The sequence below is a fragment of the Mirounga angustirostris genome, unplaced genomic scaffold, assembly GCF_029215605.1.
Source record: "Mirounga angustirostris isolate CCGP_5_RB_7025 unplaced genomic scaffold, mMirAng1.0.hap1 SCAF_13, whole genome shotgun sequence".
Taxonomy (NCBI): Eukaryota; Metazoa; Chordata; class Mammalia; order Carnivora; family Phocidae; genus Mirounga; species Mirounga angustirostris.
Window position 1 is genome coordinate 27,279,213 of NW_026991721.1, and position 25,809 is coordinate 27,305,021.

Consider the following 25,809-nt stretch of genomic DNA (forward strand, 5'->3'; position numbering starts at 1 on the left):
AGAACAAAAAAAAAGTTTTAAATTAAAATTAGTTTTCTTTTTATGGCTTGCTGAATATGCTCTGGTTAGATTACGTATAATGAAAGGTTTCTAAATGGTAATTTTTTCCTTTAGAGATGCACACTTATCTTACTGACCATTTCAAATGTTTATGTTATATTTAATGTCCATATTTACACTAAGATAAAATGGTACGTACTCTGCAACTAATTCTCTATATAGACAGAAACTTACAGAAAAATTGGAGTTTATTTGTGTAAAAAGTTTCAAACATCCTTGGTCAAGAAAGTAAATTAAATACATATGTATAATGCCTACAAGCTAAGACTTGATTTAAAAAATTGATCAGATACCAGAATATGTAACAGAAAACAGAAGAAAATAAAAACTGCAGCTATAAGAATTATAGGTTCTTATAAACAGCCTACAGTAGCAAAGTTGAAACACAGTTCTATTATTTGTTATTCTAAAGAATAATAGATTCTGTTTACAATGCACCAGACTCATATGAAGTTACTAAATTTTCAGAGACTAGAATTTGACACATATGGTGCAAAATTAAAATAGGTTTAATACAATTCAGTTGACTTCTTAAAACTGTTGCTTTTTAATCTTCTAAAAATGTTAATCTCTTACAATCTACTTCAGACTAGTTGAGAAGATCTAGAAAAATAAAAATCAGATTCTCAGTTGAGAAGATCTTGATTAAGGAACTCATGAAAAATTGACAGACAGAATATCTGACTTTATCTTTTAGTAATTGATAATTATGATCAAGAGATTAAATCTAATCTCTAATTTTCATCCTTAAATATTCTCCTTAATAAAGTGCACTTAGATTACGTTATGTGACAGAAGGTGATGTTATGCTTTCCTATAATGATGCTTTTATAAAAAATTACATTAAAAATATTTTCCAAAATTTTATAGTTATAAACTCACAAAAGTCTGTTGTTCCTTCACCATGAAATTATTTTTAGTTCTTGTTTTAAGAATAAAAGGTTTCACACTGAGGGAAATTTACAAGGCCACTGGAGTCCACCTCTCATAATCCCATATTAGTGGTTAGTTCTAAGTAGTCCATTACTTGACTTAAGAGTTTAGCTGCTAAGATACTCAGCATGAACACAAAAGTTTATGGATGCGAAAAGACTTGTTCTGAATTTCTCTACTTTGAAACATTCATTCATTCCAGTGGGTTCAAAGCTTTATTACATTAATGTTGTAAAATATTAATTTGAAAATATATCAATTAAAATAACACACTAAAATCTTCAATTTTCAAGAGACATTATAACAAGACATTTTCTTCCTGCTTTCCTTCAGAAAATGAGTTTTCCTTGGTATAAACTAACATACTGGTGATGGTTTTCTTCAAAGAGATAGATGGGGAAAAAAGTCCACAGATCAAATTGTTAGAAAACATGGGTTATATGATAAAAACTGAATAAGACTATTAACTGACCAAATGCCAATGATGACCAGTCAAAATATGTTCTAGGCCACTTTCAAATCTGAAATCTATTCTGAATAAAATAAAATTTAAATAGTTTATAAACTAATGTTCTGTAAGCAAATACATTAAATGCTGGCAATATTTAGAAGTATTCTAGAATGAGAAAATGTTATTTAATATTTTATCGTGAATAATGTCAAAGAAGTTTTCATCCCTGCATTATTATATAATTAAGGAGGAATTTTTTAGGTTGTTGTTTATATTTAAAAATTCCTTTAAAAAGTAGGTTATGACAGTTGGAATAAATTAGCAATAATAAAAAGTAAATTTTCTTCCTGAAAGGAAAGTTCTGAGAAAGGTGTAGAAAAATAGCCACCCTCCCCCATTTTAATCACAATTCTAAGTTCTTGGATATTTATTTCCTGACAGTTTCAGGTAAAAGTGCTTTTGATCAATAAAAACAAATCAAGAACAACCTGTCATAGATTGCGTAAATAAAATGCATTAGCTAAGAGAAATTTATTTTCCTTTCACCTTACCAATGAAATCATAATAAGGCATAAAACTAAATTTTTTTGGCATAAAACTTAATTTTTATTTCCAAAAAGAATAAATGTTATCGGTTATCATTTTCTTCAAGCACACAACTGTTACTAGGAATTGAAAATAAAATTAATTTAAAAGGCACAAAATGTTATATAATTTGGAGGTGGATGACAGAGTTCACTAACAGTGAGCCAGTTCCCATTCATAAGACCAAAAAAAATTATAGCTTCATATCTTGCTGATATGGAAATCAAACAGTATCCTATTGTAACTGCTTCAAAGTTATCACTTTGCAAAAAATCTCATTAAAAAGTTTTGAATGGTGCACAAACATTTCTAACAGTAAATGGGAAAAAAGCAGTAGCATGTTCAATATACCTGAAACAGAACAACCTTTAAATTAGAAATTTATACTTAAGTTTTAAAGAGTTGAAGTAATATTTCTCATACTTAAATACATAGTAAGAGTTTCAAGGTAGGGTTTTAGTTATTTTTCTTAGATGTAACCTTCCCTCTTTTTTTTTTTTTTTCAATCCACGACAACCTTCATTCGACAACAGTTTTGAACAGTTGAGTTGTGAGAACGTGAGCAGCTGCTGTTATTATAACTAAAGGTCTGTCTACGGCTTGAGTCTGAGAGACCACATGTTCGGCTGTCCTCTCATCTTGCCATCCTCACCAATTAACTATTAACATGGAGGGCTGTACACATGCTCTGGGGGGCTCTTTAACAGGCTTCTTGGCGAGTGGAACAACTACACAGCAGGGATCTGGGAACTGGGTAATGCTGGAATATAGGGGAGCCGGCCATAGTTCCGCTCTTTCTAAGGACACTTTACTCCATAGTCTAGCATGTAACAAAGTCTGTATTTAACTTGGCCATTTTCACATACATTTTCAATACAATGTTTCTGAGCAGATGCTCAAACTATTTTCTAGAATGAGATATATTAATATGAGTAATGTTACAACCTCACAGGGAAAATTGTTTAAGACGATATATTTTTTAAGACATTCATAATATATTTGATGAATAATTTTAATGCTTTCTTAACAGATATTTAGAATTTATTTTTATATATTTGCTTCAATGTATGCTTGTTATTTTTTCCTGTGCTGTTATGGAAATAAGTTTTAACCCAAAGAAAATAAAAAAAAAATTCCAAGTTCAAAGTTGTGAGGCTGAACACAAAATATTTCAAAGGCAAGTTTGAAAATAATTCTTTTTCATTCTGCTTGCAAAAGTCTTATTATAACAATAAATTCAAGTCAGTTTTGAATCTATGTCATTATTTTCCCTATTTTAACTTTTCCCCCTCTTTGCAATTTCCTTAACTATGTGTTCCTTCCCTACAATGAAATTAAACATGGGAAGCATGCCAAAAGTATAATAAAGGGTAACTAATCATTACTGTACAAGTCTGACAGAATGCTAATAACTAAAGAACACTGATTGGCTGTTTTACCAATTTAAGAGATATAGATGTTTTATGGACTTTTAATCTAGTGATATTTTACACAAAATATTCAACTAAAGGTATCACAACTCTATTACCTATAGATGTTTAATTATATGACATTTCCAAAGATATGAAACTACATTTCTATTTCCTACAGAAACCACTTTATTATCAAATTCCAAGCTCAAGCATCCAAACACCTACATATACTCATTTTCTGCTCCATCCATACTATCTTTTACATTGCTGAAAAACCTCCACAAGGATCAGGACCTTGTTTGTCTTACGCACTACTATATGCCCACAAGTGTCAATGCCTGCAGTAAATATTTGTTAAGTGAATGAATGAGTTAAATTACCCTTAGACATTCAACCACCCACTTAAATCCTGACTCAGTCTGTAGAATGGCACTTGTCGCAGCGGAGAGGAAGCTGACGTACGATGTTAGAGAGTCATGGTACAACACGGTGATGTTACCATGATTTAGCTGGCCATCTGACTTCATGCAGGCCTCCGGGTCTGTGTCAGGCCTAACCTGTGAGAAGACTCTGTCGGAGTCTTGTATGGAAAGAGAAAGAAAGCTGAGGATTTCTACTGCTTTGGTGCACTTGTACAACTTATTTTTCTGTCGCCTGATCTCTGTTCAAATTCTCGATTTCGGAAGTCTTTTTAAGTAAGAATAGTGAAGGTAGGGCGCCTGGGTGGCTCAGATGGTTAAGCGTCTGCCTTCGGCTCAGGTCATGATCCCAGGGTCCTGGGATCGAGTCCCGCATCGGGCTTCCTGCTCCTTGGGGGCCTGCTTCTCCCTCTGTTTCTGTCTCTCATGAATAAATAAATAAAATCTTAAAAAAAAAAAGAATAGTGAAGGTAACGATTGCTGACATATACTGAGTGTTAGTACTGCGTCAGCACGTGTTGTCGCTAATCCTCTGAATTCAGCCTTCTGCACCCCATTTTTACAGAGGAAGAAGCTGAGGCTGACAAAGTTAAGACTCGACTAAAACCATATGACTAATTGAGTCTATCTGTCTCCAAAAGCCGAGGCTCTTTCTGTCATTGAATGCTACCTGCGCACAGTCTGTTTCTTAATTTTGACGGTATTTTAGTCCTTCCATTGAGTAAGCTGCATAGCATGGTGGTTAAGAGTATGGTAATTAGAGGGTACTGCTCTGGTCTAAATCCTGCCCCTCATTAGTTGTGTGACCTAGGGAAAGTCACTTCAATTTTTTTTGTCCCTTGTATCCTAATCTGTAAAATGGAGACAATAATAGCACCAACCATATGGGCTTATTGTGAAGATAAAATGAGTTAATATGTGAAGACAGCTAAGGTTTGCAACTGGCCCAGAGAAATCACTCTGTAAGATTTACTAAATAAACTCAGAGTCCCCTGGTTCTGTTTATTCATATGTCTTTGATTAGCTTTGTAAGCATAATGCTTCCAGTTCTTATTCTCTTTCCTTAGCCTAAACATTGCGATTTTCCTTGTGGTCTTTAAGAGTTATTAGGAGTTTTATCCCCTATTTACATCATGATTGGCTTAAGCAAACTGTTAAGTCTTATATTTTTCTCCTAAGTACTTTGATATTAAAAAAAATATATGGTGAGATGTCATGCTCAAAGATCAAAAGAATAATTTGTTTCTTTTAATAGCTCAACTGATATTAGGGCCAGAAAACTACTTATATGATAGCTAGAAAAATTGCCGAGGGAAGAGACTATGGAAAATGGGAAAATTTTAGATGGATGAGCAGTCTTTAAAAGATACTCTCTATTTTGAGGAACACATCTTAATTCTTGCTCACATTATTTAACCTTAGACTCATCACCAAGTCTGACCCTCCACTTTCCTATTTTCATTTCAAAATAGTCTTTTTACTGGTACCTTAAAAAACATAAATTTAAACTGTATCTTTTCCAGTTATATAAAGTTTTAAATGTATCTGTAAAATACCAAAGTGCAAATATTGCATAATGTTCAGACATCCAGTCCACCTTATCATCTCAATCATTATTTAACTGGTGATATAGATAGGACGACTTGAGCTCATCTGATAGTATGACCGTTGTTTCCTTACACAGGAAAATTTGAAAAATTTTTTTTTCCTTTTTCTTGCATTGATCCCTTTGGACTAAATAAAGAAAATTACATGTATACATGTGTTTATTTCATAATTGTTTTTCTTTGCTTTGCAGTTACACATAAGGAAATATGCTTCCATCCTTTTTCCCTCCCCTGACTGCAATGAAACTTTTTACTTAATCTTTCACATGTACTAATTTATCAAGGGTTTTAGAATGATAGTTTTCTCTTGAAAAATACTGAACAATAGCCATGTTAGCCTAGAACTTTCTTCCTAATGGAAAGTTACTGTCATCGGAGGTAGTTAATAATTCAAGATACAAAAAGATGTAGTGTGACAGAGGAAAGAGTAAGTTTTAAACAGATCTGAGTTTGATATTAGCTTTAAATATGTAATTAAATATGTGACTTTGCCGAATCACTTAATTTCAGTTTAATCTTGTTTGCAATTGGCATTACGCCTATCTTGCAAAGTTTTTGTGATGATTAGGGCAGCTAGCTATATAACTTAACAGTGAAGATGTTGGAGTTTGGAGTCAGGGAAAGACATGAGTTAGAACATTACTGGCCTTGCCACTTATTAACTATGTGACCTTGTAAAAATAGAAGTAAGGCTTGTGGTCAATATTCAAGAACATAATGCTTGTAGAGTGCTTGGCATGTGGTATGTGCCTAATAGTTATAGTAATAGCATAGTTGCAGCCCTAGTAAGAGTAGCAATATTTTCACCAGTATCTGATAAGTCTCTTCCAAAGTTTACTTATCATCGTAATCAAGAAACTCATTAAAGCTAACCAAATTTATTAAAGTATTAACTTTATAATGACTTAACATCATTAACAATGCAAACAATTTAAGTATGTGTACAATGTCTAAGATGATTAGAGAAAGGAGTTTCCCTATGATATTCATGCGATTGTAAACTCACAATGTTAGGTTCATGCACAATCTGTAAAAAGCCCTTAACGGAAAAATAAATTATCCTCTTATAAAATTATAAATAAATTCTACTGGCCAAGGAGGCAAAATTCATTTCTTATTTATGCCAAACTTTTCAGTCATAAGGCTTGAAATATGCTGGTATATCCTGTATATAATTAAGGTAACTAAATGACATTTTAACAAATTGACCATTTGCAGATAAGGTTGGGGTATGTTAGACAAAAGATGCTAAAATCACATAATTTATAATAAAGATTCAAGAAGTTTCAACAATCAGATATTAGAAATAATTTCCTAAATAAGAATCATTATTTCTTTAATTAACATTTATTGAACATCTAGAAAAAGCCTAGTTGCTTTGCTAGGAATCTTTATACTTTATTGTCTTTAATGATGTATTATTATCATAAACCTAAGCTGGCAAAAAAGAAAATTATAAATATGTAGCCCTAACTTCCCACAGACCACAAAGCATTAGATATATAAGATTAATTGAAATCACATATATGAGGCAGACAGTAAGTACCTTGGTAAATAGTAATACTAAAGAAAAGAGAACTAGTGAATGTAAAGTGTGTTAACATATAATTAGAATGTTAACTAATAAGTCAAAAACAATTTGAGTACATGAACTAAAGTTGTGCAAAAAATTCAAATTGGAATACATTGACCTGTTAGTAAAAGATAAAACTACAAAACTTTTAGATGAAAACATAGGAAAAAAACCCTAGAGAGGGCAAAGATTTGTAAAATGGGAGGAATAGGGGAGAGAAATTACTAACCATTAAAAAAATTGATAAGTTAAACTTCATTAAGATTAAAAACTTCAGCTCTTCAAAAGATACTGTTAATAGAAAAGGCCAAGTCATAGACTGGAAGAATATTATTGCAAAGATATACCTAAAATATTTAAGGAATTTTACCATTCAATGAGGAGATAAATGACTCAAAACAATGGACAAAAGACAGACAAAAGAAGACAGGCAAACAGCCAACAAGTATATGATAAGATGGTGAACATCATTAGTTATCAAGGAAATGTAAATTACCACAATGTCATACATTTTACGTGCACTACAATGGCTAAAATATGAAAGACCAAAAATAAAAAGGTTTGGAAGGATGTGATTCCTAGAGAGATGAAAATACATATCTGTACAAAGACTCATACATTAATGTCCATAGTAGCTTTATTCATAATAGCTTCAATCTGGAAAGAACTCATGCCCATCAGTAGAAATTGTGGTATATTTTTACATTCAAAAACTAATCAGCAATAAAAGTAAACTGTGGCACGTATAACACTGTAGATGGTGCTGGTATTAACCAATATGATTGTTTGATACTGTATAATGAAATGTGTAAATATTTGGAAGATCTGCATAACTCGGTGAATAAATGCCTTCCAAATGACCAAGGAATGAAATGTTGATATCTTGAATGGGTAAAAGACCCATTCAAAGCACAAAATAAGCCAATGCCTTTTAGTGTAACATACTATGAAAAAGTTCACTGATACAGTTTTTGATTCCACATTGTAATCAATGTTTATAAAACTATTATTTTTTGAGTTTCAGTGTATATTGAAAAAGAATATCCACAATTATCTGAAAAGGCTATTAAAACAGTTCTCTCTTTTCCAACAATATATCTGTATGAAGTCAGATTTTCTTTTCATTTTTCAACCAAAACAATATATCACAATGGATTGAATAATGAAGCAAATATTAGAACCTGCTGTTTTCTACTAAGGAAAAATGTAAAAACAACGTTACTCTTCCTGCTAAAATTTTTGTTTTCTTTTGGAAAATCATTATTATTTACAATTGTGTAATCATTTTATTATTTTAAATGAATTCATAAAAATTTAAAAATTTCTTTCCGTTTCTAACATGGTAAATATTAGATACAACTCAAATGAAAAAAAAGTTGAGATTGTCCATAGTTTTTAAGAGTGTAAAGAGGTTCTGAGATAAAAAAGTTTGAGAATCACTGGACTAAAGTTCTGATCTGATATCCTCATAACTCTGCTATCAGATTTACCAACTATTTTGTAACTTATCTTTTTTTTTTATCAGCAGCTTTATTGAAATAACAATTCACCCATTTAAAGTGCACAATTCAGTGGTGTTTTAGTATTCACAGATATGTGCAACCCTCATTCAAGGCAATTTTATCACATTTTCTTCACTTTAAAAAAAAACCCAAACCTTCAATCTTTTTACAAATCACCCCTCTGCATATTCAAGGTCTCCATGTCTCACTACACTCCAAACCCTAGGTAACGCTATTTATTTTCTGTCTCTACAGATTTCCTATTCAGGACCTTCATATTAATGAAATCATATAGTATATGTTCTTTTGTGATGGCTTCTTTTACTTGGCATAATCTTTTTTAATTTTTTATTCTTATGTTAATCCCCATACATTACATCATTAGTTTTAGATGAAGTGTTCCATGATTCATTGTTTGTGCACAACACCCAGTGCTCCATGCAGAATGTGCCCTCCTCAATACCCACCACCAGGCTAACTCATCCTCCCACCCCCCTGGCATAATCTTTTTTAAGGTTCATCCATCTTGTAGCAAATATTAGTACTTCATTCCTTTTTATAGCCAAATAATATTTCATTGTATGGATATAAACATTTGTTTATCCAGGCATCAGTAATGGAGATTTAGGCTGTTTCCATCTTTTGGCTCTTATGAATAAGGGTGCTATAAACATTCATGCACATGTTTCTATGTGGACACATGGTCTCATTTCTCTTGGGTATATGCTAATGAGTGGAATTGCTGGGTCATATGATAACTCTATGTTGAATCATTGAAAAGTGCCAGACTGTTTCCAAAGCAGCTGTACCCTTTTACATTCCCACCAGCAAAGTATGACGGTTCTAATTTCTTCACCTTGCCAACATTTACTGCTACCTTTTATTTTACCCATTCTAGATAATGTAGTAGTATCTCATTGTAATTTTGATTTGCATTTTTGATGATTCACGATGTTGAGCATCTTTCATGTGCTAACTGGGCATTTGTCTATCTTCTTTGGAAATTGTATATTCAAATTCCTTTCCCATTTTTTACTGAATTGTCTTTTTATTATTGAGTTGAAAGCATTCTTTATGTGTTGTAGATACAAATCTCTAATCAGATATATGACTTGTAAATATTTTCACCCATCATTATGATTTCTTGATGGTGTCCTTTGAACATAAAAGTTTTTAATTTTGAGGTGCGTGGCTGGCTCAGTTGGTAGAGCATGTGACTCTTCATCTAAGGGCTGTGAGTTCAAGCCCCACATTGGGCATGGAAGCTACTTTAAAGAAGTTTCTAAGTTTGATGAAGTCCCCTTTGTCTATTTTTTTTTTCATTGTTTGTGCTTTTGGTGCCATATCTAAGAATTCTTTGCCAAATCTAAGGTTATAAAGATTTTTCCCTAAGTTTTTTTCTAAGAGTTTTATAGTTTTGGCTCTTACATTTAGGTCTTCGATCCATTTGAATTAATTTTTGTACATGCTGTGGGGTAATAGTCCAACTTCATTCTTTTGCTCATGTGGCTATCTAGTTGTCCCATCCCATTTGTTGAAAAAGATGATTCTTTTCTTATTGAATGGTCTTGGCACCCTTGTTGAAATCAGTTGACTGTATGGATTTATTTTTAAACTCTCAATTCTATTCCGTTGATTTATATGCCTATTTTATGAGAGTACTACACTGCCTTTTACCGTTGTTTTATAGTAAATTTTGCAATTGAGAATTATGAGCCCTCCTACTTTATTCCTTTTTAGGATTATTTTGGTTATTCTAAGTCCTCTGAAATTCCATAGCCATTTTAGAATCAGCTTGCAAATTTCTCCCAAAAAGTCAACTGGAATTCTGATAAGGACTGCATTGGATCTGTAGATGAGTCTGGAGACTATGGTCATATTAATTTTGAACCTTCTGATCCATGAACCTTGGAAGTTTTTCTATTCATTTAGATCATTAAAAATTTCTTTCAACAATGTTTTATAGTTTTCAGAGTATAAGTTTTACATTTTCCTTGTGAAAATTATTCCTAAGTATTTTATTCTTTTTGGTGCTGTTATGAATGCAACTGTTTCCTTAACTTCATTTTCAAATTGTAACACAAGTTTTTAATGTTTATCTCCCAACTAGAGAGTAAGGTCTCTGAAAGGAACCAGTATCTTGTTCAATTTTAAAATTTCACTGATATAAAAAGTGGGCTATAGCACTACCAGTCACTCAAAAACAGTGTAGAAAAAATGAATGAATGAATAAAATAGTAAAACACAACTTAATAACTAAATTTATAAGAAATGCAGATTTTTCTCCCCAATTTGTTGAGAGGGAAATATTTGGATTTAAGAAATCTTGATGTTGAGAGGCACCTCACTGGCTCAGTTGGGACAGCATGCAACTCTTGATTTCAATTTGGGGTTGTGAGTTTGAGCCCCACGTATTTACTTAAAAAAAAAAAGAAATCTTGATGTGAAAAGTCAAAATTTTTTTCTGATTAAGATTTAATTTTTATTTTGCTAAAAGTTTTAATTATTGAAGAGGAATGCTAACTTGAACAGTAGAAAGTTGCTATGGTAACCCTCAGAAAGCTCAAAAGCACAAGTCGCTGACAATGTATGGGGATACACTTTCAATTACACTTCTCTTTCCCCTTGTGCAGGAAGGAATACAGTGCTATATGAGACCATCTTAAAATGCTTAAATAATCACTTAAAATAGTGACTTTTTCTTAAAGGAAAGTATGAACCTTTTCCTATACACTGAAGGAAAGCTCATGAAGGAATCCTCATGAAGGATTCATGTGTCACAAACTTCACATGGTCCTTAACAAAGTCTCCGCTTTAATCCTTATACAGTATGTTTAGATACAGCATCTTAAAATGGTATTTCTTTATCTCCTTGGCAAACTCCAAATTTCAATTATATCTCATATTTCTGTTAATGTAGTTATATGTAGAGTTTGCATAGACCCACGTAATCTCACCAAGTACAGTCTTGGTTTCTGTGATTTGCTTGAACATGCCATTGCAGTTCAGACCTCAGTTGCAAAACAGGGATAATGCTTTACTTGTCCAAAGGCAGAAGCCTAGCACAGATGAACCCCATGTCATTTCTAGCTCTAAGATAAAAGATAGGAGATTCACTAGCTTTGAATGAGTTCTAGAATAAAAACCTGTTACATATTCTAGTATGTGGTTCTGGAATCCATTTTCTGGGTTCAAATCATGGTTTCTCAAGTACTGAACATTCATCTAGTTTCTTAATTTTTGTGTGCCTCAGTTTCCTTATGTGTAAAATGGAGATTGTAACAGTAGTTATATCAAATTTTATAGTTATACAGTTATATAAAAATTTATAAGAACCATTAGATCCTGACTTTAAGTGTTTTATATTTATCAGCTGCTATCACTATTGTTATTATTATGATTTCCTAGAGAAGTAAAGGAAAACAAAACTCAAAACTCTTCTGCTATAAATGTCATTTTAAATTATAGTGTTTAAAAAATTTTTTTTTTATTATTAACATATACTGTATTATTTGTTTCAGGGCACAGGTCTGTGATTCATCAGTCTTTCACAATACACAGTGCTCACCATTGCACATACCCTCACCAATGTCTATCACCCACCCACCCATCCCCTATCCCCCCTTCCCTCATAGTGTTTTAGTATGTACATTAGAAAAAATGATTTCAGTGATTTTGCTTATTTTGATTTTCACATTCCATTCATTGCAGCCAATTTTTTTATTATTTCTAATATATATAATATATATACATATAAAATAATACCATGGAAAAATATATGATGTAATTCTAGTTTCTCTATTGCCTGTACAATAATAATAATAATGATGAAAATTGTCCCAAACTTGCCTCTTGAACAATCTTTTTTAAAAAAATTTCTTTTGAGAGGGCACCTGGGTGGCTCAGTGGGTTGAACGTCTGACTCTTGATTTTGGCTCAGGTCATGGTCTCAGGGTCATGAGACTGAGTCCTGCGTTGGGCTCCGTGCTGAGCATGGAGACTGCTTAGGATTTTCTCTCTCCCACTTCCTCTGTCTCTCACCCTCCACACCCCTCGCCCACTCTCTCTCTCCAGGGAAAAAAATGAAATAAAAAAAGAGAAAATAAAGTTTTTTTTAAAAGTTTTATTTATTAAAGTAATCTCTACACCCAATGTGGGGTTTGAACTCATGATCCTGAGATCAGGAGTTGCATGCTCTTCTGACTGAGCCAGCCAGGCACCCCAGCCTATTGAACATTCTTTTTTTTTTTCTTTAAGATTTTATTTATTTATTTGACAGAGAGAGACACAGCGAGAGAGGGAACACAAGCAGGGGGAGTGGGAGAGGGAGAGGGAGGAGCAGGCTTCCTGCGGAGCAGGGAGCCCAATGTGGGACTCCATTCCAGGACTCCGGGATCATGACCTGAGCCGAAGGCAGACGCTTAACGACTGAGCCACCCAGCCGCCCCCATCTTGAACATTCTTAAGAAAAGGACTTTTTGAGCCGTTGAGGAAAATCTTGCAAAGATCCCTCTTTTTCTATCTGGGGAGGACTGACCTCTTTTCCTGAGAGTGTAGCTTCAGGAGGTTTATACATAGAAACAGCAAGGGAAGAAGGGGAATTGTCCTATTCAGATCAACTTTTTTCCTTCAAAATTTTGAACGCGGAAAAAGATATGTAAAATTTACCATTTTAACCATTTTTAAATGTACAGTTCAGTGATATTAAATACATTCATAATGTTGTGCTACCATCACCACTAACAATTTCCAGACCTGTTTTCATTTTGTAAAACTGAAACTCTGTACCTATTAAATAATAACTTGCCATTCCCTCTTCCCCCCAGACCCTGGCAACCACCATACTACCGTCGGTCTCTATGATTTTTTTTTTTTTTTAAGATTTTATTTATTTATTTGACAGAGAGAGACATAGCGAGAGCAGGAACACAAGCAGGGGGAGTGGGAGAGGGAGAAGCAGGCTTCCCGCAGAGCGGGGAGCCCAATGTGGCACTTGATCCCAGGACCCTGAGATCATGACCTGAGCCTAAGGCAGACGCTTAACGACTGAGCCACCCAGGCGCCTGGTCTCTATGATTTTTAATACGTTAAGTACCTTATGTAAATGGAATCACAGTATTTGTCTTTTTGTGACTGACTTATTTCACTTAGGATAATGGCCTCAAGATTCATCAGTGTTGCTGCGTATGTCAGAACTGCCTTCCTTTTCAAGGTTGAATAATATTCCGTTGCAATATAGGCCACATCTTGCTTATGGATTCATCTGTTAATGGATTCTCAGATTGCTTCCACATTTTAGCTATTATAAATAATGCTGCTAAGAACACAGGTGTACAAATATTTCTTCAAGACCTATGTTCAGATCAGCTTTACGATTAATGAAAAGATATCAGTAAAAGATATCAACCTCATGTCACAATATTATATGTTTACAAGAAATCAAAGAAAAAAATAATAACATTATTAAAGATGGACTTACCATACACTCACTGTATATTAAAACCACAAATACACAACAATTTAACAATCTAAAGTAAAAGACATTTTCCTCTCTGGCATTTCTGAAATCTGTTTTACTTAAATGGCATATGAAAAGAACTTATCAGACTCAGACTCATAAAGCATTTATATATTGCACTTCATTATGTCACACTAGTTAGGAGAAAGAACTTTTGGGACAATTTATACCTGGATAAGATGTGTTGGCATTGTGATGATACAGGCTGAAAGAGAGGTTCGTAGAAGACCACGGAGAACATACAGGAACTTCGTAAGGCTGTGGCTGTTGTCACAGTTTTCTGTACAGCAAATGTCATCTCCCCACAAAGGTGAACCAAGATTCTGGATTCCTATTCTTAAAATGTTTTTCTGTTTTTTCTAGAGAGAAGTGGGAGGGAGGTAAACACATTAGGTTTTGTTAACCAGTAGGATACCTCTTTTACTTCTCTTTGCCAGTTTTTAAATTTATGAAAGATTAGGGAGATAATGTCAGTAGAGGTGGTAAAAACCTTTATGTGTAGTTAGTATAAGGCAATAAAGGAAATCTTCATTATTACAAGAGTGCAAAAAAAACCCAGCTGATTTTTTCTTACTTTTGGAAAATTTGAAGAGTATCAAAAGTCTCAAACTTCTATATTTTAACAGTGACTACTCTAAGGATTATGTTTGAGGCGCCTGAAATAATATATAAAAAATCAGTTAGCAATAAAGAACACCCAAACCAGAATGCTTACAAACCATTCTTAGTATTACAAAATTCTACAAGTCTTTCAATAAACTATAATTTGCTCAATATTTCTCATTTAATGCTCCTGTGTCCAATGCCTGGTACTTTGTTTGAAAGAAGTTTAAAAATGTGTGTTTTGGTTTTACACTCTATATATGCCTTTACTTATTCTTCTTGAAGCTATTTTTACAAAATAATTTAAGTTCATTGCTTTCATAAAATTGAACAAGTAAACATCTAGAAGTTAAGACTACTGATATTAAGGTCACAATAGTGACTAATATTTCCTGGGAAAAGAACATTTAAAAACCATTAAATAAAACCTAGGATGATTATCAATAAGTGTTTGCCAGAGATGTATTTATAACAAATTTTACTGTTTGGGTTATTCTAACTGAACAAATGTTTTATATATGCTTTCCTTAGCAATCTGGCAAAATTTCTGGGCAAAGGAGGAGACATTAGCAAAACCTGGTGCATGGAAATAATTGAAAAATCATTACTACAGTTCCAGTGGGGAAAGTAGGTTTTCTCTCTTAAAGCAAAAGTTTGGAACATGTGTCATTTTTGAGTGTGACTTCTGATGAAGCCAGATCCTGCAATATATCACTTGTTATTGCTATAATAAAACTAATAAAATTTATTTAACTAATATAATTTATTAACCAACCACTATCTCCCTGATATTACAGATGAAAGTTGAGTTTGTGTATTTTTGAGAATTTATTAACAAAGGAAAGTAGAGAAAATGAACAAAACACTGAAATGTTAGAAGAGGAAAAACAAAAGGGGACAATAATTAGTAAAATGGAATTATAAGAAGATATTCACAGTCTGGACTGTGTAACTAAGAAGATGTGGTTTTGGGCAAGACCCTACACTACTTAGGCATTCATTTTCTCATCTCTACAATAAAAAGGATAGAATAGAACATTGTACTATGAGCCCATACAATCCTTCAAATATATAAAGGAACACAATGAGTTGGATAAAGCTATTGAAATGAGATTACAGAAAAAGGAATTTAGTTTAAGCACATTTAAAAAAACCTTCCTGACTCCAAGGACCTGGAACATGATGATACTATTAAGGCAGCTGGTCCAATTTTCTGTTCTGGTCATATTAAGTTTATGAAGGCAATAACCTTAAGATATATGTTATGATCCTCAGCAATCCATAAAAATTGTTTTCTTTTTTAATTTCTGCATTACTTAAATGAAATAAAGGTAATAATATGTACCACGGCATGGGTTAGAAGTTTAAATAAGTTTTTGATGAATTCATGTAAGATATTTGTGAACTGATAGGTTATCCCTTACACTGTATTACTTAGAAACTCAGAATTTAAGAAAATGGCAAGATTAAGTTTCATTTTGTCATTCCTAAACTTGTTTTCTCATGAACTGTAGCTTAAATTAGATTCTCAACAAAAAGAGCGATCTGGAAAAAGGGAGAGAGAAACCTTCCCCCAAAATCTAGGTATTAGAACAAAACCTGAAGGTAGAAGGAGAGCAGCATTATATTGTTTCCCCTGTCAACATTTCAGAAACCAAAGGTCGGCTGTATATTTTAACCCAGTCACCATTACCAACTATTGTATCAAAGAACATCTGCTAAAAGTTTATAAGAAAAATGCTGTTAGGTGCAGAAGCAGGAGAACTACAGAGGTTTAGCGACTTTGACAAATATATTGATATATCTGAAAATAAAATGAAAATGTGAAAATGTTAAGCCAAAGAATGAATGAATAAGGTAGGTACTCAGCACACCAGAACATAATTGAGATAATATTTCAACATAGGGAATACATTTGTATTTTTTAAAAAATGACAGTAATTGCAAAAACAAAGGCTGAATTACAAATTTCCTGTGTCGTTTTGGACATATAATTCCTTTGCTATGCCATATAATAATGGGGCACATCGTGAGGCATAACAAAATTTATAAAATAAACTTTTGTGGAAAGCTGAACAATAAATAGTTAAATTTATTCCTATGAGAACATCTAAAATATTTAATCTGGTATTCTAAGTAAAATCTATGTTCAAATTTCATTTTTATTGCACATTTCTTAGATATTTAAAAAATCATAACTTAAATGAAATATGACAGCAATTTGTAAATATCTCCATTCCAAGTATCTTTACAGATGAGCTACAATACTTTACTTACTACCAAGGTAATTATATAATATATAATACTCAGTTTCTTTTTTTTTTTTTTAAGATTTTATTTATTTATTTGAGAGAGAGAATGAGACAGAGAGAGAGAGCATGAGAGGGAGGAGGGTCAGAGGGAGAAGCAGACACCCTGCAGAGCAGGGAGCCCGATGCGGGACTCGATCCCGGGACTCCAGGATCATGACCTGAGCCGAAGGCAGTCGCTTAACCGACTGAGCCACCCAGGCGCCCCAATACTCAGTTTCTTATAGCTTACTTCAAATAAACTAAATGAGGTTATTTGAAAATATAAGCTTATTTGAAAATGTAATAGAGAAAATAAGATGAAAATTTCCTTTTAAAAAGAAGGATTTGGGGCGCCTCGGTGGCTCAGTCGGTTAAGGGTCTGCCTTCAGATCAGGTCATGATCCGAGGGTCCTGGGGTTGAGCCCCACGTCAGGCTCCCAGCTCAGCAGGGACTCTTGCTTCTCCCTCTCTCTCTGCCTCTCCCCCTGCTTGTGCTCTCTCTGTCTTGTCTGTCTCTCTCAAATGAATAAATAAAAAATCTTTTTTTTTTTTTGAAGGAGGATTTATTTCAGGATCAGAACATTATTTTGACTCAGGAATAATATTTTTTTGAAGTAGTGCTTCACAGATGCATTTTTGTGGCTTCTTGAACTCATCTAAAGTTTCTGAGACAGATGTACAGATGAGGTAATTTAGCAAATGATACATTCTATAATATAACAATATAGAAATATAGTAACAAAAAAACACAACATAAAATTTATGCTTTTGTTCCAATAAAATTGGAATTTTATAACTTACTGGCATTTTGTAAATTTTTTTCAGCATTCTTGGTATTCACCATATAAATATCTACCTCAACTCTGTTTAATCTTTATGTAAGTCAATAGTTGTAGAACCTCTGGTTCAGAGAGACAAACCAGTTCAGTTTGTTGTTTATCAACTTACATGAGATAAAATACTATTTATTGAAAATGGTGGTGTTTTTCATACTCAAATAAATAACCAAGAAAACAAACATTTCATTCCACTCCAATAGTAGCTTACTGATCAAGGGTCCTTTGGACGGATGTGTGTAGATGTGTGTACATATATGTGTGTATATACATATATACACAAGTATGTGTATATCTTTTTGCTATTGCCTTTGCTGTTTTGCATTTTATAAAATTTCCTGCTCTTTGAAGATGTGTCATCATTCTGCAAGAAGAGCAGCTCTGCACACTGTATCATAGGAACTGTTATGACATGCCTGTTTCTATAGTAACCACAGCAAGTGGGGAGAGGTGTCTGTCAGGAACCAATTTACCTCTCCTGACAGGCAATGCCACCAAAGGGCGGACACAGTGCCCATAAATCTTAGCTAGGACCAAAAACAGAGCAACAATGAGCAAGATAAAATTGTAACAAAAACCAAGGCCTATCACAAAAACTGTAACATACATGAAGAGCCATCTATAAATAAATGTGTATGCTTCACCACACACATAAGTATTTTCAACTTGTTATTAAACTGATGATCAAAACAAATTTAAAAATTATCTTGCTGTGGAAAGAAACATTAAATACAGTTTAGTAAAATTTACAAGAATGCTTACAATTTGTGGATTAAGAGCAAATATAGTTGATAATGCCAAAAAAAGACTTTTGGATTCTTTGCTTTCTTCAGTAAAAATACTGGTGCTTTGGAAATAATTCTGCTAAAATAATAATAATAAACTGCAAATCTTTAGCAGCTACAGCAATTAAAATCACTCAGAAAGATTTCTGAAAGGCACGATATCTAGAAATAAAATTTCTCTCATTTTGTTTAAGTTAAACTAACCGGAACATCTTTAATAGTAGGAATTTGGAATTAATAGTGGGAATTTAAAAACTTCTGTTTTTAGACGCTACAGAGAAATAATTAAGTTATAAAATATTTTAAGACAGCAAATAAAAATGCATTTTTTATTCAGTGAAACAAATCAAAGTATGATGTTATAAGAAATAAAATCTTAAAATAATTAATCCTTACTCATAAGGTAATTCAATTAAAGACTGAATGACAAATATAAAAAATTTAGATAAGAAAGTACAAGTCTTGCAGATTTAGGAGTAATTTTCCAAATGTGGCTATTTATTAATTCCAGGTGCTATAAATACATATTTAAAAATAATTTATGTTGACAATGTGTGTATACATCTGTGCATCCACTGAGAACTTAGCTAAAACTTTAAATACACATTAACAATTAAACTACGGCTGCCTGTGCTCTGCTTATTGACATCTTCTGAGTTTGGGAACAGTTTGTTCACTGTTGATGATTCTAAAACCTTCTGGGTTTACCTCTAGAGAGTTTAAAAGCAACATTACATACATGATTATAAAAGGTTTTGAAGGTGCTCAATACCTGGGGATTGGAGCCATCAAATCCTTCCTCATATATGACTTTCTGGATAAACTGAAGCAGCTTTCTGTAGCCATGGGTCAAAGAACTGTTGGTAAGAAGTAGTTCATATACATCAGTGGGCTTATTACACAGGAAATTCAAAATCTAAGCTATAACATTAAGGAAATTTATGAGATTAAATATAACATAAAATGAACCAAAATAGTATAAATAATCTAAAAATATACAGTCAATACACCCAGGGAGTAAGTTACAATGCCTTATATTAACTAGCTCAGTGTTCCAGTGTTCTTGACATCATGGGAAGATAAAAATCTGTGGAGACTGAGATGGCTTAATTATGTCAAGCTTAGTTACCTCCAAGAAAATTAATGATTTAATGAAGCAACCTAAAAGATCATATAGCTTTTCTGGAGTAATCATAGATAATTAACACGTAGTTAATGAACTGCTATGCCAAGTACACCTGAATCAATGTCTCAATCACCTAAGCTCATTTTCCGGAAAAGTTTTTTAATTTTCTTAGAACAAACTGCTAAAATAATAGTAATTAAAAAATTTGATCTTTTAAGGCCTATGAAGACAAGTGAGCATAATTTCCACTTTGTTTTTAAAATGAAAATAATAAAATAAATGTATGAATTCAAGAAGACAAATTATCTCACATGAATATTAGTATTAGTGTTACTATTTTAAAATATTTTACAAAAATAGGGAGCCTGGCAGGTTCAGTTGGTACAGCATGAGACTTGTGATCTTGGGGTCGTGAGTTCAAACCTCACGTTAGGTGGAGAGCTTACTTAAAAATTGTTTTTACAATGTTATGAAACACCTCAAAAAAATTTAGTAACTGTGAAGAACATCTGGCTTAACACTGACTGAATTTAATATTCTTGATAACGCACAACCTGTGTGCTATGGCTGAACATTAACTGTCATGATAATGAGGTTCTGGAGCAAAGCTATTTCATCGATGTTTAAGTGATGAATGCTGTAAAAGCTGTGCGTGTCCTTAAAAATACAAAAGTGTTTGCTTTACTCTGATCCTAAGTAAAGCAATCACATATGCAGAATCAGTGCCCTAAAGAAAAAATGAAATATAATTTGGAACATACACGCAACATTAAAGAACCTAACAAGTTAGGAAAAGCAGCTGACTACTTAATGTGCAAAATCAATGGTAGGTTGTTCAGCCTGTTGCACATCTCTGTAAATGTTTTATTGAACAGCCAGAGCTAGCCCCAAAGCACCTAACAAAAACAAAAAAGAAAATCAAGAGAAAGGAATGCCGTTATGTGCAAAACAAATATTATGACAAATAATATGACTCCAATTGAAGGCTTTGGCAAGTATGGTTATTTCACATATAGTTATTTCTCCATTTTCAATGAGGGATTGGATTATACAGACACATTTTTCCAGTTTAATGAGTGAAGAATTGTGTCTATAAAAAATGATATTCCATAATGGCACTGGTGTGACTCTTTCATAAATATATGAATATATAAATATATATAAATACATAAGTATATATGAATAAATAAATAATGTATTTGTCCCGGCTAGCTCAACTTTCAGAAGACAGTACTGCTGTTTGAATGCAGCATGTTCAATTCCTATCTGGGTCAATTAGGTTTGCACAAGGGGTAAATCTCCTCCGGGGTCCCAGATTATGAAATGAATTTCAGCCAACCATTTGACGAATGTCAGTATGGGTTAAAGGAGGATGGATCAAGAATATATCCAGTTCATTCTAATCCATCAATAATGAATCTACTTAAGACATTATTTCATATAATACAGAAAGTTTCTTAAGCATTTTTCCTTCTGCCCCAAATTGTTCAATAATAACATTTGCCTTAAGTGCCTGGTAGTAAATTTGCTATCTGAGGTACATTACTAGACAACACACACATAAATTACTTCTTAGTTTTTTGTTGCCACCACTCAACCAGTACAATCGGTTATTTATTTTGTATTCTCCCAGTCTGTTAAGGTAGCTATAGTAAAGCTAAGATTCTCTTCAAAGGTGGTGAAAAGGTCTGATATGAGAACAAAAATAAACACATAAAGCCAATACATCTTAGTCTCTTTCCTTATTTAACACTGACATAAAATAATCCAGACACCAGCAACTCTTAGAACTTTACAAGTAATAAACTACCCCAAAGTAATTAGATTTCTAGGACAATAAACACTTTGATAAAAAATTAAATGGGAAAAATTTAGGTATATATATTTAGGTATATAAATTGATAATATTCATTTATGATACATGGGATTATAGCATTTAAAACTGAACTAGTTTATATGCTATTGATATTAAACTACTACTGAGTATTGTTAATCTCCATGAGATACCGTTCCTGCCAGCAATACTTATAAAAATATTTTTTACTGATAAAAATTTTTTCTCTTGTCATCTAAAATTTTAAAAAATTAAACCCCTTTAATTTTGAGGCTATTGCCTTTTTTTTGCTGCTGTTTAGCAGTATAGTAACTTATAAATCAGGAGTTGGCTGAAGGAAATCTAGTTACAAATATGACCCTGTCCTCCTTATTGTTTCCAAGCAATTAACAAAGGTTAGGTTATCAAAGTATTTAAAACATGTCCCAAAGGCAGCACATTTTAAATCATGTGTACTATTCTACCTTGATTTTCTTAATTTTCAACAACTATTATAGTAAAATGATCTAACTTGAGATTCCACAATTTGTCTTTAAAACTATAACAGTACAAAGAATGTAAAAATAATTACTAGAACTTTAATTTTTACCTTTAAAATATCGAGTATTTAAAATTTTTTTCAGTCAAAAAAAATTGTTCCATGTCTGCTTATATCACCATGTCTTCTGACAGTAATTTATTTCTTTACATTAATATTAAATATGGGCAAAAGGGGTCCAATGACACAAAGTGTAAATCTCTCTCTCTATTTTTTTAAGTAGGCTCCACACCCAACGTGAAGCCCAGCACAGGGCTTAGACTCATGACCCTGGGATCAAGATCTGAGCTGAGATCAAGAGTAAGATGCTTAACTGACTGAACTACCCAGGTGCCCCTAATCTATATTCTGATGACCAAATTCAACATTTTTTAAAAACTGACAGAAAGAAATGAGACTTTTGTACCTATCAGTATCTCCCCCATCCAATTTTCAGCAGGTGGTCTGATAGACATTTACATCAGAGAACTTCAGTTTCTATCAACAAATGGCATTGGTTTTTCTGTGAAAAGTAATTTTGTCAGTCTCATTAAGAAAGATAAAAAAAAAGGGGGGGGCACCTTGGTGGTTCAGTCCATTGAGCTTTGGACTCTTGATTTCGGCTCAGGTCATGATCTTAGGGGATCGAGCCCCAAGTTGGGCTTTGTGTCCTTCTCTCTTTGCTCCTCCCCATGCTCATGCTCTTTCTCAAATAAATAAATAAATCTTAAAAAAAAAAAAGATAAAAAAAATCTGCTGTAGTATATCTAGGTATAGATATAGATGCAGTATATCTAGAAAATAACTCAGGCAGATAATAAATACCAGTTAATTGCCTTGTAGTTTCTCAAACATTGAACAAAGGAATACTTACCGAAGTCTGAATATGATCAAAGAATAAATTTAAATGGAACAACAACAAAAAAGCTTGGGTAAAAAAGACGAGATTTTTTTTTTTTAAGATTTTATTTATTTATTTGAGAGAGAGAGAGAGAGAAATAGCATGAGAGGGGATAGGGTCAGAGGGAGAAGCAGGCTCCCTGCCGAGCCAGGAGCCCGATGTGGGACTCGATCCCAGGACTCCGGGATCATGACCTGAGCCGAAGGCAGTTGCTTAACCAACTGAGCCACCCAGGCGCCCCCAAAAGACGAGATTTTATTTGTGAAAATATAAATTACAAAGAATATTATATATATGTTGATAAATGAAACGTTTACACATAGATAAGAAACTCTTGGGTATTTCTTTGTATCAAAACTACTTGATTTTAATTTTATCTACTGGTAAAGTGTCTGACATAGTAAATACTCAAAAAAGGTTTTGTATCTCTGTCACATTTGATCATTACAATAGCCTTGTCAGGTAAATAGAGTCATTAGATCCATTTTATGGTAGAGCAAATTAAGACCCTTTGGAAACTTAAGTGATTTGTTCAAGGCTGTACAACAATTAAGTGACAGACGAGGCACCTAAAAAGTTTTCTAAAACTTCAACTTATCTGCTCTTTTAGTTAAACTAATATAAAGCCTCAGAGTGAGATCCAGATTCAATGAGAAGTCTGTGGGTTCAAATACACTAATGTGGCTGTGATGAGCTTTGAACGTGACTCCATTTAACACAAAGTAACCAGGTGTATAGTTTCAGGAAGATATATTTTTTTTAGTCGCTCCTATGAGACCTTCACAAATAGGCCTCACTTGTATTAACTGGTACATGACATATAAAGACAATTCAAGATGGAAAAAAATGTAGATATACAATATATAAATGAGATACCAGCATAACACAGTGGAAAATATGCTTTGAGATCTGGGATCCTGGTCTATCCACATCAGCAACTATAGCTAAATGTGTGATAATGAGGCAAAGTATTCAATTTTTCTGTTCTGGGGCTCAAAATTTTCTCATGTAACAGAGTTGCACTAATAATCTCTCTTGTCCTTTCTGACTTAAAATTACATGGCTCAAAAATGACTTTTCCTTTTTAAGACTGATTTCTCTCACTAAAATGATTAATTGCTGGGTTTTTGAAAATAATTTCTGGTGCATTTTAATATTGATTTAACTACTTGATAGAAATACTTAGGAAGAAAAACTGTTATCACTCCCAATTAGGATTAATTTAAAGTGAAGATGAAGCATTTTTGATATTATTATGCAAATCATTGAGAAAATATGATTTGTATTACCAAAATTCTATTTACACATATATTTCAAGTATTCATTTATGACAAATAGTGAGATATACTTACAGGGCAGTAGGCACAATATCAAATGTCTCAACTAATTGTGTAAAATGGTTTGCTGAGCTAAAGTTATATTAGCATATAATTTGCATGTGACTATGAAGACTGTGAAGTCTATTCACAAGTAATTTTCAAGTTAAAAATTCCATTACTATTACCCCGAAGGCTGTCATAGATTTTTCTTTTCTGATGCTTTTCACCTAATTACACTGAGTTTGATTCTCTTCACCATGAATACTCAACTGAGAGTGGAACATACAGAGACTAGAAATGCAAGGAGAACAATGACCAGCACAGACCTCTGAGCCACAGTTGGGAAAATACTAAGAACGTGAGGATATAAGAATTGCATCCACTGTCTGACAGAGATACTACTGGAAGAGGTTATGGTCTTTCATGAAAAAGAATTCAGTTCAACATTACTCTGATTCCTTTACTTACTGATGTAAACAAGTCATTAGATTATGTCTCCTACTACCCATCACTGTTGTCATCTAGCCAACCCTGGATCATTAATTATCTTTCAAACATCCTGGCCTTTCAGTTTCTTGACCACCTCTCTCCCAATGATCTTGTTTCCATCCTACCTATGTTGCTCACTCTTATGAGCATATCTTAGACCTTGGCATTATCAATAATTGCTATCCCTATGTAATCTCAATCCATGCTCTCTCCTCCCCACAACTGCCACTTCCTATCTTTCCACCTAGAGCCCATATGTAATCATTTGACCACATTGAGACCTCCATAGCATTGTCTACCACCTCTTCACTCAATTCCCTTGATACACTCTTTCAACTATTTAACCACCTTGATCCATGATCAATCCTTGTCTCTACTTCCTTGCTCTTCTCTTGCTTTGTCTCACTTGCTCAACATAACTATTCTGGCTAGGGGCGCCTGGGTGGCTCAGTCGTTAAGCATCTGCCTTTGGCTCAGGTCATGATCCCAGGGTCCTGGAATCGAGCCCCGCATTGGGCTCCCCGCTCTGAGGGAAGCCTGCTTCTCCCTCTCCCACTCCCCCTGCTTCTGTTCCCTCTCTTGCTGTGTCTCTGTCAAATAAATAAATCTTTAAAAAAAAAAACAAAAAAACCCCTATTCCGGCGAAATTCAACTCTCCGCCCACTCCACATTTGCCTCAGTACAGCTAAGAGTGGTGGGATAAATGGCCCCATCCAGGTGGACTGGTCTCAGTGTAAAATCATGACCTCAAACTTTAATAGGCCCTTAAGACTGCCTGGCAATCCCACTATACACAGTCTCACCCTCCTCAATGACTTTTTCATACTTTCTCTTTTTATATACAAACCTCTAATATCCTTACCCATCTTCATTCTTAGCTTATAACCTTTCACTGAGAAAATAGAAGCAACCAGCAGAGACATCTATCACTACATTTACCTACCCATCAGCATCTGTACCAACACAAATACTCTCTTCCCACGTTGCCATAGTTGAACTATTTATAAAACATTTTTTTTTTTTTTAAAGTAAGCTCTACGTCCAGTGT

The 25,809-nt window shown here is 33.4% G+C and overlaps 1 protein-coding gene across 3 annotated transcripts in view; it reads right to left on the bottom strand.

Annotated features, from left to right (window-relative positions):
* ELP4 (elongator acetyltransferase complex subunit 4) overlaps nucleotides 1–25,809 on the bottom strand; it is a 247,613-nt gene that overhangs the window by 135,031 nt on the left and 86,773 nt on the right. For all 3 annotated transcript variants that reach the window (XM_054512002.2, XM_045893961.3, XM_054512003.2), the window contains exons 6-7: nucleotides 19,348–19,432; nucleotides 14,231–14,419 (exon numbers count right to left, since the gene is read on the bottom strand). In XM_054512002.2, the coding sequence (XP_054367977.1) occupies nucleotides 14,231–14,419; nucleotides 19,348–19,432 (274 nt within the window). The remainder of the gene's footprint in view (nucleotides 1–14,230; nucleotides 14,420–19,347; nucleotides 19,433–25,809) is intronic.